This window comes from Ascaphus truei, chromosome 20 (assembly GCF_040206685.1).
Source record: "Ascaphus truei isolate aAscTru1 chromosome 20, aAscTru1.hap1, whole genome shotgun sequence".
NCBI lineage: Eukaryota > Metazoa > Chordata > Amphibia > Anura > Ascaphidae > Ascaphus > Ascaphus truei.
The window spans coordinates 23,542,608-23,557,017 of record NC_134502.1 but is presented as its reverse complement, the minus strand read 5'-3'; the positions used below and the strand labels follow the sequence as shown (position 1 = coordinate 23,557,017).

The 14,410-nt window shown below is 48.2% G+C and overlaps 1 protein-coding gene across 6 annotated transcripts in view; it reads right to left on the bottom strand.

Annotated features, from left to right (window-relative positions):
- Positions 1-14,410, bottom strand: part of PDE4A (phosphodiesterase 4A) — a 375,781-nt gene that overhangs the window by 24,300 nt on the left and 337,071 nt on the right. For all 6 annotated transcript variants that reach the window (XM_075577433.1, XM_075577431.1, XM_075577432.1 and 3 more), the window contains 2 exons: positions 3,687-3,780; positions 713-891 (listed from right to left, as the gene is read on the bottom strand). In XM_075577433.1, coding sequence (XP_075433548.1) covers positions 713-891; positions 3,687-3,780 — 273 coding nt within the window. The remainder of the gene's footprint in view (positions 1-712; positions 892-3,686; positions 3,781-14,410) is intronic.

The window sequence follows — 14,410 nt, the reverse complement described above, 5'->3', positions numbered from 1 at the left end:
ATCTTACCTTGCTCAGTCCTACCCTGTCTTACCTTGCTAGGTCCTACCCTATCTTACCTTGCTCAGTCCTACCCTATCTTACCTTGCTAAGTCCTACCCTGTCTTACCTTGCTAAGTCCTACCCTATTTTACCTTGCTAAGTTCTACCCTATCTTACCTTGCTAAGTCCTACCCTGTCTTACCTTGCTAAGTCCTACCCTATCTTACCTTGCTAAATCCTACCCTGTCTTACCTTGCTCAGTCCTACCCCATCTTACCTTGCTAAGTCCTACCCTATCTTACCTTGCTCAGTCCTACCCTGTCTTACCTTGCTCAGTCCTACCCCATCTTACCTTGCTAAGTCCTACCCCATCTTACCTTGCTAAGTCCTTCCCTATCTTACCTTGCTCAGTCCTACCCTGTCTTACCTTGCTCAGTCCTACCCCATCTTACCTTGCTAAGTCCTACCCTATCTTACCTTGCTCAGTCCTACCCTGTCTTACCTTGCTCAGTCCTACCCCATCTTAACTTGCTAAGTCCTACCCTATCTTACCTTGCTCAGTCCTACCCTGTCTTACCTTGCTCAGTCCTACCCTGTCTTACCTTGCTAAGTCCTACCCCATCTTACCTTGCTAAGCCCTAACCAGTCATACCTAGCTAAACCCTGCCCGGTCTTACCTTGCTAAGCCCTACCCTGTCATACCTACAGTAGGTAAACCCTGCCCTGTCTTACCTTGCCAAGAGCGTCCTCCTGGTCGGTTTTCACTCCGTACTGGGGGACGGAGGAATTGGTCAAGCTGGAGCTATGCGTGACCTTTTTGACGCCGCTAATTTGGCCCATCGGCTGCTGTTTCTTCTTCTTCTCTCGCTCTTTCTGCGCCGGGGACGGGATCTCCACGTCATTCTGTTTATCTGCAAGAGACGCCACCACGTTCAGTGGACGCAGGAGGCCACCGTTTGGAAAGGCGCCCGCCAGATCCTCAGCGCCCCCATCCCAAGTAACACAACAAACCATTGTGTTTGGACCCTTCGTAATGGTGGGTCCCACTCTCTTGAACCGTGCTGTAAGGAATGACCCGAGATACCGAGCCTTATAAAGCAGGATCCCAGGGTTAGAATAAAATGGCTGCCAGGGCAAGCCCAATGGCAAGGACTGTATACATCTTTAGAAAAGGAGAGACATGAGTAGAGGACACAGGAGCTCAGGGACTTCTCACTGCCGCCGAACCACCGCCAAGGACAGCTAGCCGCCGACCTTATCGCCACTACGGGATGTGATTAGCGTTCGCATTAGGGGTTAACTTTAGGTTATTTTTGGGTAAGGGGTTAAGCTATTTAGGGTAAGGGGTGCGATTAGGGGCTTAGGGTAAGGGGTTAAGGGTATGATTAGAGGGTTAGGGTAAGGGGTTAAGGTTAGGTGGTATGGGTAAGGGGTTTTAGAGTAAGGGGTTAAGGTTAGGGGGATAGGGGTTTTAGGGTAATGAGTTAAGCTATTTAGGGTAATTGGTATGATTAGGGGGTTAGGGTAAGGGGGTACGATTAGGGGGTAAGGGGTTAAGGTTAGGGGTGTTAGGGTAAGGTGTTAAGGTTAGGGGTTATGGTTAGGGGGTTAGGGTAAGGGGTTAAGGGTGTTAGGGTAAGGTGTTAAGGTTAGGGGGTTAGGGTAAGGGGTTAAGGGTGTTAGGGTAAGGTGTTAAGGTTAGGGGGTTAGGGTAAGGGGTTAAGGTTAGGGATTAAAGGACTGAGGTTAAGGACTAGGAGTTAAGGTTAGGGGTTTTAGGGTAAGGGGTTAACAGATGAAGGTTAAGGATTATGGGTTAACTGGTTAGAGTAAGGAGTTATGGGTCAGGTTAGGGGGTTCCCCCCCGGCAGACAAACAGTGGGGGTTAAAGGGCGGCGGTAGAAGCAGCGTGCTCGGGGCGGTGAAATGTCCTAGACCAGGAAGTGTATGTCACGGCTCCGGGGAATAGCGGCCATGTTCTGCGCGTATCCCCCGCACAGGAAGGACAGCGCCAAAGTGGCGTTTACCAGCGCTGGACACTGGGCGTCATGACACACACCGGGGAGGATCTTCTTGGAAAGGTATACGGGGTTACGCCAAGAAAGGTATACGGGGTTACGCCAAGAAAGGTATACGGGGTTCCGCCAAGAAAGATACACAGAAATGGCGGCCGCTGGGCGTACGGATGTAAATGGGACGCGCTGAAAAAGAATAACATCACCGGGGCGGCACCAAATCGTTTACACGTGTGCCAGTCAAGTTCCCCTCACGTCACCCCGGAAAAAAGTCTGTTATTAGCGTCAGCGCAGAATGAAGCTGCGGTGTATCGGCCCGGAAATGTGCGTGGGGGGTTCCTTATATAGGTGACAACACGTGATATCCTGAAAACCTGACCTGTTGGGGGGGGCGGGGGAGGTTTGACGACTGGGGTTGACCCCCCTTGCCTGCCCTAACTAACCACAATTACAACCGGGGGGGGGGGGTCTCCCAGAACCGCGCATTTTTCAAGTTCCCGAGACACTTACTGGTGAATTTACTGGTATTACGTCCCGGTCTTTAAAAGGGGGAACGAAATGGGCGTCCAATAGGAAGCCGCCACTGATGGTGAGAATCGGCAGCCATTTTGTTTCCCCTGAGAGAGATACACACCCAGGCAACTTCACTGGTACAGGATGTCTCTCGAGAACTCGGAGCTGAAAATCGTGGCATTTGCCCGCGGGGGAATTCGGGCCCGCCTCACTGCGGCCAATAGGAAATTGCAGGAGATGACGTGGGGATTTTTACTCCTGACCCGGCGGCCATATTTGTCGTCTGTATCCGCACGAAACAAAACGACAAAAGTGTTGTGAACTGGGGGGTTAGGGGGGGGGAGGAGGGTCTTTGGATAAGCTTAGAGACCCCCTATTTCAGGTAAGGGGAAAAATCGATTTAAATCTTACCTCTGAGCTGCGAAATAACCTACTCTTAAAAAAATAAAATATATATATATATATTTTCATATAGCAATATATTCAAACATAGAGCAGGAAGGGAACCGCGGGATTGAAGGGGTTATTACTTTAAGAGATTTTTTCTGTCCGGGAGTTTAAAATGGAACCCGGCCTGGAGGCCAATGCAGTGGGCAGGTTACCGTGGTAACCTCAGCAGCTAGCGCGGAACGGTTTGATGCCGAGGTGAACTTGTACGTCCCATTTACATCGGAACACCCAGCGGCGGGCCCATTTCTGTGCGCCAAAACGCACGGGGAAAACTTCCTTTCTGGCGCGCTTGGCGCAGATGGAGAAATGGCCGCTCAGTACAGAGGCGCTCCCCGGCGGTAATTCAAACAGAGTACCGCGTTCATGTCAGGACAACCCGAGACGCTTATCGTCCCCTCCAAGGGAAACAAAATGGCCGGTACGAACCCCCTCGCCTCACATGGGTCGACAGGAAGCCGCAACGTCACCTGTCGCGGCTTCCTGTCATCCTGCGTGATGCGGGGATTGAAATACCCGGCAGTTACCGCGGGCGATTTAATTGGCAGACCGTTGAAACCTGTGTGGGCCAGAAAGGGGGGGGGGAAGAGGGTCACGTGACCGCGGCGGCCATTTTAGGACGAAACGGAAGAGGAGGCGCTCAAAAGATGTCAAATGAAAAAATGGAGGCACTTCGCACCCCGAGTGCGAAGGCAGGTAGTAAAACCCCAAAACGTAAAAACGTTACTCACCCAGGAAGGTGCTAGAAATGTATTCTGAAACCTGATTCCCTGACCGGCTCATCTCAGACAGGTGGGTGAGCTCACGGTTCAGCATTCTTTTGAACTGTTGGGGGAGGGGAAAAAAAATGGCGGAAGGTTAGCGGCGTTATTGTATCTGCTCAAGGCCTAAGGGCACCACCTCGAAAAGCCACAAAGTCCTGTTATGTCCCTTTATCTCTAAAGGCGTGTCTTCAAAGGCCATTAACTTAACGCTAAGTCGTGTATTCTCCCGTGAAGAGTTAACTATAACCCCCCGTTAGTGATAATAACATCTAAAATGAGGTGTTATCATAACACTGCGTATTCACTAAAGCCCGTTAAGGTTAACGCGGGGACTTAATGTTACGTTACTTAGGTCAGACCTAAACTTGTGTTACTCATATCCACACCCTGAAATATGGCTTTTATATGGTCAGGATGGGAGTAATCCCTCAAGTAGGTATGATATAACCAACATAGCATTATTTCCCTCTCCTATTTTGGGGTCTGGATGGGAGTAACCCCACAGTTAGGTGTGATATAACTAACATAGCGTTATTTCCCTCTCCTATTTCGGGGTCTGGATGGGAGTAACCCCACAGTTAGGTATGATATAACCAACATAGCATTATTTCCCTCTCCTATTTTGGGGTCTGGATGGGAGTAACCCCACAGTTAGGTATGATATAACCAACATAGCGTTATTTCCCTCTCCTATTTTGGGGTCTGGATGGGAGTAACCCCACAGTTAGGTATGATATAACTAACATAGCGTTATTTCCCTCTCCTATTTCGGGGTCTGGGTGGGAGTAACCCCACAGTTAGGTATGATATAACCAACATAGCGTTATTTCCCTCTCCTATTTTGGGGTCTGGATGGGAGTAACCCCACAGTTAGGTATGATATAACTAACATAGCGTTATTTCCCTCTCCTATTTCGGGGTCTGGATGGGAGTAACCCCACAGTAAGGTATGATATAACTAACATAGCGTTATTTCCCTCTCCTCTCCTATTTCGGGGTCTGCATTGGGTAACACTAAGACATATTTATTATCAATTTATTTGAAGATAATACAATTATGCTACAATAACGTGAGGTTACTTGCGCCTGTGCTAATGAGATGTAGTTGAGGCGCTGTTGTTGCATATAATTAGCTGTGAGGATACATGTTATCCTCGGGGAACAACGTCTGCTCCTGTTTTAGGTAACGTCACATTATGAGCCCGGATTTAATAGGACTTGGTAGATCTATCCCTTAAAAGGGTCAATCTCTAGTAGGGCCAAGCAGGGGTCATGACAGTAGAGATGAAAGCAGGGACAAACTGTCCCAGGCCCGGCGGTGGAGCTGAACCTGGCCGATTATAGAAGTGTGGCCCAACTTCAGGACGGCCTGGCGCCCACCTTTACCAAACTCATCCTCACGTGCTCCTCAGAAAGGTCCCAACCAGTCAACAACCCTATGCCAATTAAAGAAGCCCAACTTCGGCCGGCCTGGCGCCCACCTTTACCAAACTCATCCTCAGGTGCTCCTCAGAAAGGTCCCAACCACTCAACAACCCACGGCCGATACATTTCTTTAACCATGTTTTCTGTGAGAGACTTTCTATGGACCTATGAATGCCATATGTCCTTCCCCGCCCCCCTCCCCCCCCCCAGCACAACTTGGACTTTTCCTTGGTGTCCATCTTGAACATATCATGTGACCAAAATATAATAGAGAAATGAAACAAATACAACCAACATAGACATCATTTATTCCTATTGTCCCAGATTTCTCCAACAAACTCCATCCTTTCATTCACATGAATGCTCGATTTGATTTCCCCTGGTTTTCCCGGTTGCACGGATTCTGGATATACATAGGTTTACATACTTTATCTGGTCAGAACCCAAACTGGGAAGTGTTCACGGCTCAATATTTCAGGTCTCCACATAAAAGGTGAACGCCCTCATTGACACGACAAAAACTACCCACTAGCATGAAAATACCCCCACAAAAGTATACATTTACTGAAAGAAAATGCCCCAATTAACATTCACATTCTTCATTCCATGTCAGTTTAATAATGGAAATACATACTAAATGTTATCTCCCTGGGTCTCCTGAGTACATTGATACAATATACAGCTCAACCCCGTTATAGCGTGCTCCGTTACAACGCGGATCCGCTTATAGCGCGATGTGAGCGTGGCTCCCAATTTTCGTATTTATGAATACATTACAACACGATTATTGGTGTCTTAAATACTTTATTGTACAATGCATGCAATTGTACATTATTTCTAATGCGATCCGCTTATAAAGCGACGTGATTCTTTGGACTCCAAGCATGGCGTTATAAGGGGGTTGAGCTGTATATAGAGTACCAAACCCAAACTAAAGTCCAAGTGAATGAAGATACAACAGACAGATTCGGTCCTATACAGAAGAACTTCTTCAGGCAGAAGACAGTCTGAAGAAAGTCCTCTGTGTAGGACTGAAACGGTGGTGTTGTCTTGGATTTAAATTTATATTATTTTCACTGTACATCTGTGTGCTGTACCTTCATTCCCTTGGACTCTGGTTTGGGTAATGTATGGTCTTTTCATTGAGATTGCTATACGTGCACATGGCTCGCTAGAAGGAATGACCACCGCTGGACACAGATGGAACTCGACTGGATGACTAAGAGAGATCAAAAGACCAAGACCACGACCCAAAGTAAGATGGGAGGATGAGATGAGAACGTGTTGGAGCGACATGGAGAAGAGAGGCTGTAACCGCAGGACCTGGGAGATCATTGGGGAGACTTCATCCAGCAGTGGGGGGGAAACAGGCTGGAGATGATGAGGAGATATACTGTATATGTGAACTATGCTTGTATGTGTAAGTCTCTCTAGGTCCCTTGGAACCCAGTTGAGCACCATCTTTGCCCAAAACGAAGACCAAAAGTAAGAGGACGACGAAATCAGAACATTTACGGAGAAACGCGAGCAGAAGCCCTGCCACCGCAGTACCTAGAAGATCATTGGGGAGACCTTCATCCAGGAGTGGGACGACAAGGGCTGAAAAGGATGATGATGATGATAATACACGGTATATACATGTATATTGGGTTTACATACTGTTTTGGCACATAGAGGCCCAAAAGCAGTAAGATTATGTAAGGCTCTTTACACCTGAATGTTTCAGGGCTGAACGCAAAAAGGTAGACGCCATAGTTGGCAAGCGAAAACTACAAGCAGCTGATAGCCACAGTCTGGCCCTGGTCTTAATTCTGCCTCCTCCCAAACAGTGGCTGGGGCAAAAGCCACAGATCCACACAGTGTCAGCCACAGAAATACCAGCCACAGAGCCACACAGTGTCAGCTACAGAAACACCAGCCACGGAGCCACAGTGTGTCAGCAACAGTGCCACACAGTGTCAGCCACAGAAATACCAGTCACGGAGCCACACAGTGTCAGCTACAGAAACACCAGCCACGGAGCCACAGTGTGTCAGCCACAGAGCCACGCAGTGTCAGCCACAGAAACACCAACAACGGAGCCACACAGTGTCAGCCACAGAAACACCAACAACGGAGCCACACAGTGTCAGCCACAGTGCCACACAATGTCAGCCACAGAAACACCAACAACGGAGCCACACAGTGTCAGCCACAGTGCCACACAGTGTCAGCCACAGAAACACCAACAACGGAGCCACACAGTGTCAGCCACAGAGCCACACAATGTCAGGCACAGAAACACCAGCCACAGAGCCACACAGAATCAGCCACAGAGCAACACAGTTTCAGCCACAGAAATACCAGCCACGGAGCCACACGGTGTCAGCCACAGAGCCACACAGTGTCAACCAGAGAAATACCAGCCACGGAGCCACAGTGTGTCAGCCACAGAGCCACGCAGTGTCAGACACAGAAACACCAGCCACTGAGTCACACGTCTGCCACAGAGCTACATAATTCTAGCCACCTCTGGGGCGGGACCCTGAGTAATATCTGTGAATTATACAGCGTCTTTCTATTACAGTTATACACGGTGCAGCCACCTCTGGGGCGGGATCCTGAGTAATATCTGTGTATTATACAGCGCCTTTCTATTACAGTTACACACGGTGCAGCCACCTCTGGGGCGGGATCCTGAGTAATATCTGTGTATTATACAGCGCCTTTCTATTACAGTTATACACGGTGCAGCCACCTCTGGGGCGGGATCCTGAGTAATATCTGTGTATTATACAGCGCCTTTCTATTACAGTTATACACGGTGCAGCCACCCCTGGGGCGGGATCCTGTAATATCTGTGTATTATACAGCGCCTTTTTATTACAGTTATACACGGTGCCGCCACCTCTGGGGCGGGATCATGAGTAATATCTGTGTATTGTACCGCACCTTTCTATTACAGTTACACACGGTGCAGCCACCTCTGGGGCGGGATCCTGAGTAATACCTGTGTATTATACAGCGCCTTTCTATTACAGTTATACACGGTGCAGCCACCTCTGGGGCGGGATCCTGAGTAATATCTGTGTATTATACAGCGCCTTTCTATTACAGTTATACACGGTGCAGCCACCTCTGGGGCGGGATCCTGAGTAATATCTGTGTATTATACAGCGCCTTTCTATTACAGTTATACACGGTGCAGCCACCTCTGGGGCGGGATCCTGAGTAATATCTGTGTATTATACAGCGCCTTTCTATTACAGTTATACACGGTGCAGCCACCTCTGGGGCGGGATCCTGAGTAATATCTGTGTATTATACAGCGCCTTTCTATTACAGTTATACACGGTGCAGCCACCTCTGGGGCGGGATCCTGAGTAACATCTGTGTATTATACAGCGCCTTTCTATTACAGTTACACACGGTGCAGCCACCTCTGGGGCGGGATCCTGAGTAATACCTGTGTATTATACAGCGCCTTTCTATTACAGTTACACACGGTGCAGCCACCTCTGGGGCGGGATCCTGAGTAATATCTGTGTATTATACAGCGCCTTTCTATTACAGTTACACACGGTGCAGCCATCTCTGGGGCGGGATCCTGAGTAATATCTGTGTATTATACAGCGCCTTTCTATTACAGTTACACACGGTGCAGCCACCTCTGGGGCGGGATCCTGAGTAATACCTGTGTATTATACAGCGCCTTTCTATTACAGTTACACACGGTGCAGCCACCTCTGGGGCGGGATCCTGAGTAATATCTGTGTATTATACAGCGCCTTTCTATTACAGTTACACACGGTGCAGCCATCTCTGGGGCGGGATCCTGAGTAATATCTGTGTATTATACAGCGCCTTTCTATTACAGTGATACACGGTGCAGCCACCTCTGGGGCGGGATCCTGAGTAATATCTGTGTATTATACAGCGCCTTTCTATTACAGTTACACACGGTGCAGCCACCTCTGGGGCGGGATCCTGAGTAATATCTGTGTATTATACAGCGCCTTTCTATTACAGTTATACACGGTGCAGCCACCTCTGGGGGGGGATCCTGAGTAATATCTGTGTATTATACAGCGCCTTTCTATTACAGTTATACACGGTGCAGCCACCTCTGGGGCGGGATCCTGAGTAATATCTGTGTATTATACAGCGCCTTTCTATTACAGTTATACACGGTGCAGCCACCTCTGGGGCGGGATCCTGAGTAATATCTGTGTATTATACAGCGCCTTTCTATTACAGTTACACACGGTGCAGCCACCTCTGGGACGGGATCCTGAGTAATATCTGTGTATTATACACCGCCTTTCTATTACAGTTATACACGGTGCAGCCACCTCTGGGGCGGGATCCTGAGTAATATCTGTGTATTATACAGCGCCTTTCTATTACAGTTATACACGGTGCAGCCACCTCTGGGGCGGGATCCTGAGTAATATCTGTGTATTATACAGCGCCTTTCTATTACAGTTATACACGGTGCAGCCACCTCTGGGGCGGGATCCTGAGTAATATCTGTGTATTATACAGCGCCTTTCTATTACAGTTATACACGGTGCAGCCACCTCTGGGGCGGGATCCTGAGTAATAGCTGTGTATTATACAGCGCCTTTCTATTACAGTTACACACGGTGCAGCCACCTCTGGGGCGGGATCCTGAGTAATACCTGTGTAATATACAGCGTCTTTCTATTACAGATATACACGGTGCAGCCACCTCTGGGGCGGGATCCTGAGGAATATCTGTGTATTATACAGCGCCTTTCTATTACAGTTATACACGGTGCAGCCACCTCTGGGGCGGGATCCTGAGTAATATCTGTGTATTATACAGCGCCTTTCTATTACAGTTACACACGGTGCAGCCACCCCTGGGGCGGGATCCTGAGTAATATCTGTGTATTATACAGCGCCTTTCTATTACAGTTACACACGGTGCAGCCACCTCTGGGGCGGGATCCTGAGTAATATCTGTGTATTATACAGCGCCTTTCTATTACAGTTACACACGGTGCAGCCACCTCTGGGACGGGATCCTGAGTAATATCTGTGTATTATACAGCGCCTTTCTATTACAGTTATACACGGTGCAGCCACCTCTGGGGCGGGATCCTGAGTAATATCTGTGTATTATACAGCGCCTTTCTATTACAGTTATACACGGTGCAGCCACCTCTGGGGCGGGATCCTGAGTAATACCTGTGTATTATACAGCGCCTTTCTATTACAGTTATACACGGTGCAGCCACCTCTGGGGCGGGATCCTGAGTAATATCTGTGTATTATACAGCACCTTTCTATTACAGTTATACACGGTGCAGCCACCTCTGGGGCGGGCTCCTGAGTAATATCTGTGTATTATACAGCGTCTTTCTATTACAGTTATACACGGTGCAGCCACCTCTGGGGTGAGATCCTGAGTAATATCTGTGTATTATACAGCGCCTTTCTATTACAGTTATACACGGTGCAGCCACCTCTTGGGCGGGATCATGAGTAATATCTGTGTATTATACAGCGCCTTTCTATTACAGTTATACACGGTGCAGCCACCTCTGGGACGGGATCCTGAGTAATATCTGTGTATTATACAGCGCCTTTCTATTACAGTTATACACGGTGCAGCCACCTCTGGGGCGGGATCCTGAGCAATATCTGTGTATTATACAGCGCCTTTCTATTACAGTTATACACGGTGCAGCCACCTCTGGGGCGGGATCCTGAGTAATATCTGTGTATTATATAGCGCCTTTCTATTACAGTTATACACGGTGCAGCCACCTTTGGGGCGGGATCCGGAGTAATATCTGTGTATTATACAGCGCCTTTCTATTACAGTTACACACGGTGCAGCCACCTCTGGGGCGGGATCCTGAGTAATATCTGTGTATTATACAGCGCCTTTCTATTACAGTTATACACGGTGCAGCCACCTCTGGGGCGGGATCCTGAGTAATATCTGTGTATTATACAGCGCCTTTCTATTACAGTTATACACGGTGCAGCCAACTCTGGGGCGGGATCCTGAGTAATATCTGTGTATTATACAGCGCCTTTCTATTACAGTTACACACGGTGCAGCCACCTCTGGGCGGGATCCTGAGTAATATCTGTGTATTATACAGCGCCTTTCTATTACAGTTACACACGGTGCAGCCACCTCTGGGGCGGGATCCTGAGTAATATCTGTGTATTATACAGCGTCTTTCTATTACAGTTACACACGGTGCAGCCACCTCTGGGGCGGGATCCTGAGTAATATCTGTGTATTATACAGCGCCTTTCTATTACAGTTATACACGGTGCAGCCACCTCTGGGGCGGGATCCTGAGTAATATCTGTGTATTATACAGCGCCTTTCTATTAGTTATACACGGTGCAGCCACCTCTGGGCGGGATCCTGAGTAATATCTGTGTATTATACAGCGCCTTTCTATTACAGTTACACACGGTGCAGCCACCTCTGGGGCGGGATCCTGAGTAATATCTGTGTATTATACAGCGTCTTTCTATTACAGTTATACACGGTGCAGCCACCCCTGGGGCGGGATCCTGTAATATCTGTGTATTATACAGCGCCTTTCTATTACAGTTATACACGGTGCCGCCACCTCTGGGGCGGGATCATGAGTAATATCTGTCTATTATACAGCGTCTTTCTATTACAGTTATACACGGTGCAGCCACCTCTGGGGCGGGATCCTGAGTAATATCTGTGTATTATACAGCGCCTTTCTATTACAGTTACACACGGTGCAGCCACCTCTGGGGCGGGATCCTGAGTAATATCTGTGTATTATACAGCGCCTTTCTATTACAGTTATACACGGTGCAGCCACCTCTGGGGCGGGATCCTGAGTAATATCTGTGTATTATACAGCGCCTTTCTATTACAGTTATACACGGTGCAGCCACCTCTGGGGCGGGATCCTGAGTAATATCTGTGTATTATACAGCGCCTTTCTATTACAGTTATACACGGTGCAGCCACCTCTGGGGCGGGATCCTGAATAATATCTGTGTATTATACAGCGCCTTTCTATTACAGTTATACACGGTGCAGCCATCTCTGGGGCGGGATCCTGAGTAATACCTGTGTATTATACAGCGCCTTTCTATTACAGTTATACACGGTGCAGCCACCTCTGGGGCGGGATCCTGAGTAATATCTGTGTATTATACAGCGCCTTTATATTACAGTTACACACGGTGCAGCCACCTCTGGGGCGGGATCCTGAGTAATATCTGTGTATTATACAGCGCCTTTCTATTACAGTTATACACGGTGCAGCCACCTCTGGGGCGGGATCCTGAGTAATATCTGTGTATTATACAGCGCCTTTCTATTACAGTTATACACGGTGCAGCCACCTCTGGGGCGGGATCCTGAGTAATATCTGTGTATTATACAGCGCCTTTCTATTACAGTTATACACGGTGCAGCCACCTCTGGGGCGGGATCCTGAGTAATATCTGTGTATTATACAGAGCCTTTCTATTACAGTTATACACGGTGCAGCCACCTCTGGGGCGGGATCCTGAGTAATATCTGTGTATTATACAGCGCCTTTCTATTACAGTTATACACGGTGCAGCCACCTCTGGGGCGAGATCCTGAGTAATATCTGTGTATTATACAGCGCGCCTTTCTATTACAGTTATACACGGTGCAGCCACCTCTGGGGTGAGATCCTGAGTAATATCTGTGTATTATACAGCGCCTTTCTATTACAGTTATACACGGTGCAGCCACCTCTGGGGTGAGATCCTGAGTAATATCTGTGTATTATACAGCACCTTTCTATTACAGTTACACACGGTGCAGCCACCTCTGGGGCGGGATCCTGAGTAATATCTGTGTATTATACAGCGCCTTTCTATTACAGTTATACACGGTGCAGCCACCTCTGGGGCGGGATCCTGAGTAATATCTGTGTATTATACAGCGCCTTTCTATTACAGTTATACACGGTGCAGCCACCTCTGGGGTGAGATCCTGAGTAATATCTGTGTATTATACAGCGCACCTTTCTATTACAGTTATACACGGTGCAGCCATCTCTGGGGCGGGATCCTGAGTAATATCCGTGTATTATACAGCGCCTTTCTATTACAGTTATACACGGTGCAGCCACCTCTGGGGCGGGATCCTGAGTAATATCTGTGTATTATACAGCGCCTTTCTATTACAGTTATACACGGTGCAGCCACCTCTGGGGCGGGATCCTGAGGAATATCTGTGTATTATACAGCGCCTTTCTATTACAGTTACACACGGTGCAGCCACCCCTGGGGCGGGATCCTGAGTAATATCTGTGTATTATACAGCACCTTTCTATTACAGTTATACACGGTGCAGCCACCTCTGGGGCGGGATCCTGAGTAATATCTGTGTATTATACAGCGCCTTTCTATTACAGTTATACACGGTGCAGCCACCTCTGGGGCGGGATCCTGAGTAATATCTGTGTATTATACAGCGCCTTTCTATTACAGTTATACACGGTGCAGCCACCTCTGGGGCGGGATCCTGAGTAATATCTGTGTATTATACAGCACCTTTCTATTACAGTTATACACGGTGCAGCCACCTCTGGGGCGGGATCCTGAGTAATATCTGTGTATTATACAGCCCCTTTCTATTACAGTTATACTCGGTGCAGCCACCTCTGGGGCGGGATCCTGAGTAATATCTGTGTATTATACAGCGCCTTTCTATTACAGTTATACACGGTGCAGCCACCTCTGGGCGGGATCCTGAGTAATATCTGTGTATTATACAGCGCCTTTCTATTACAGTTACACACGGTGCAGCCACCTCTGGGGCGGGATCCTGAGTAATATCTGTGTATTATACAGCGTCTTTCTATTACAGTTATACACGGTGCAGCCACCTCTGGGGCGGGATCCTGAGTGATATCTGTGTATTATACAGCGCCTTTCTATTACAGTTATACACGGTGCAGCCACCTCTGGGGCGGGATCCTGTAATATCTGTGTATTATACAGCGCCTTTCTATTACAGTTATACACGGTGCAGCCACCTCTGGGGAAGGATCCTGAGTAATATCTGTGTATTATACAGCACCTTTCTATTACAGTTATACACCGTGCAGCCACCTCTGGGGGGGGATCCTGAGTAATATCTGTGTATTATACAGCGCCTTTCTATTACAGTTATACACGGTGCAGCCACCTCTGGGCGGGATCCTGAGGAATATCTGTGTATTATACAGCACCTTTCTATTACAGTTATACACGGTGCAGCCACC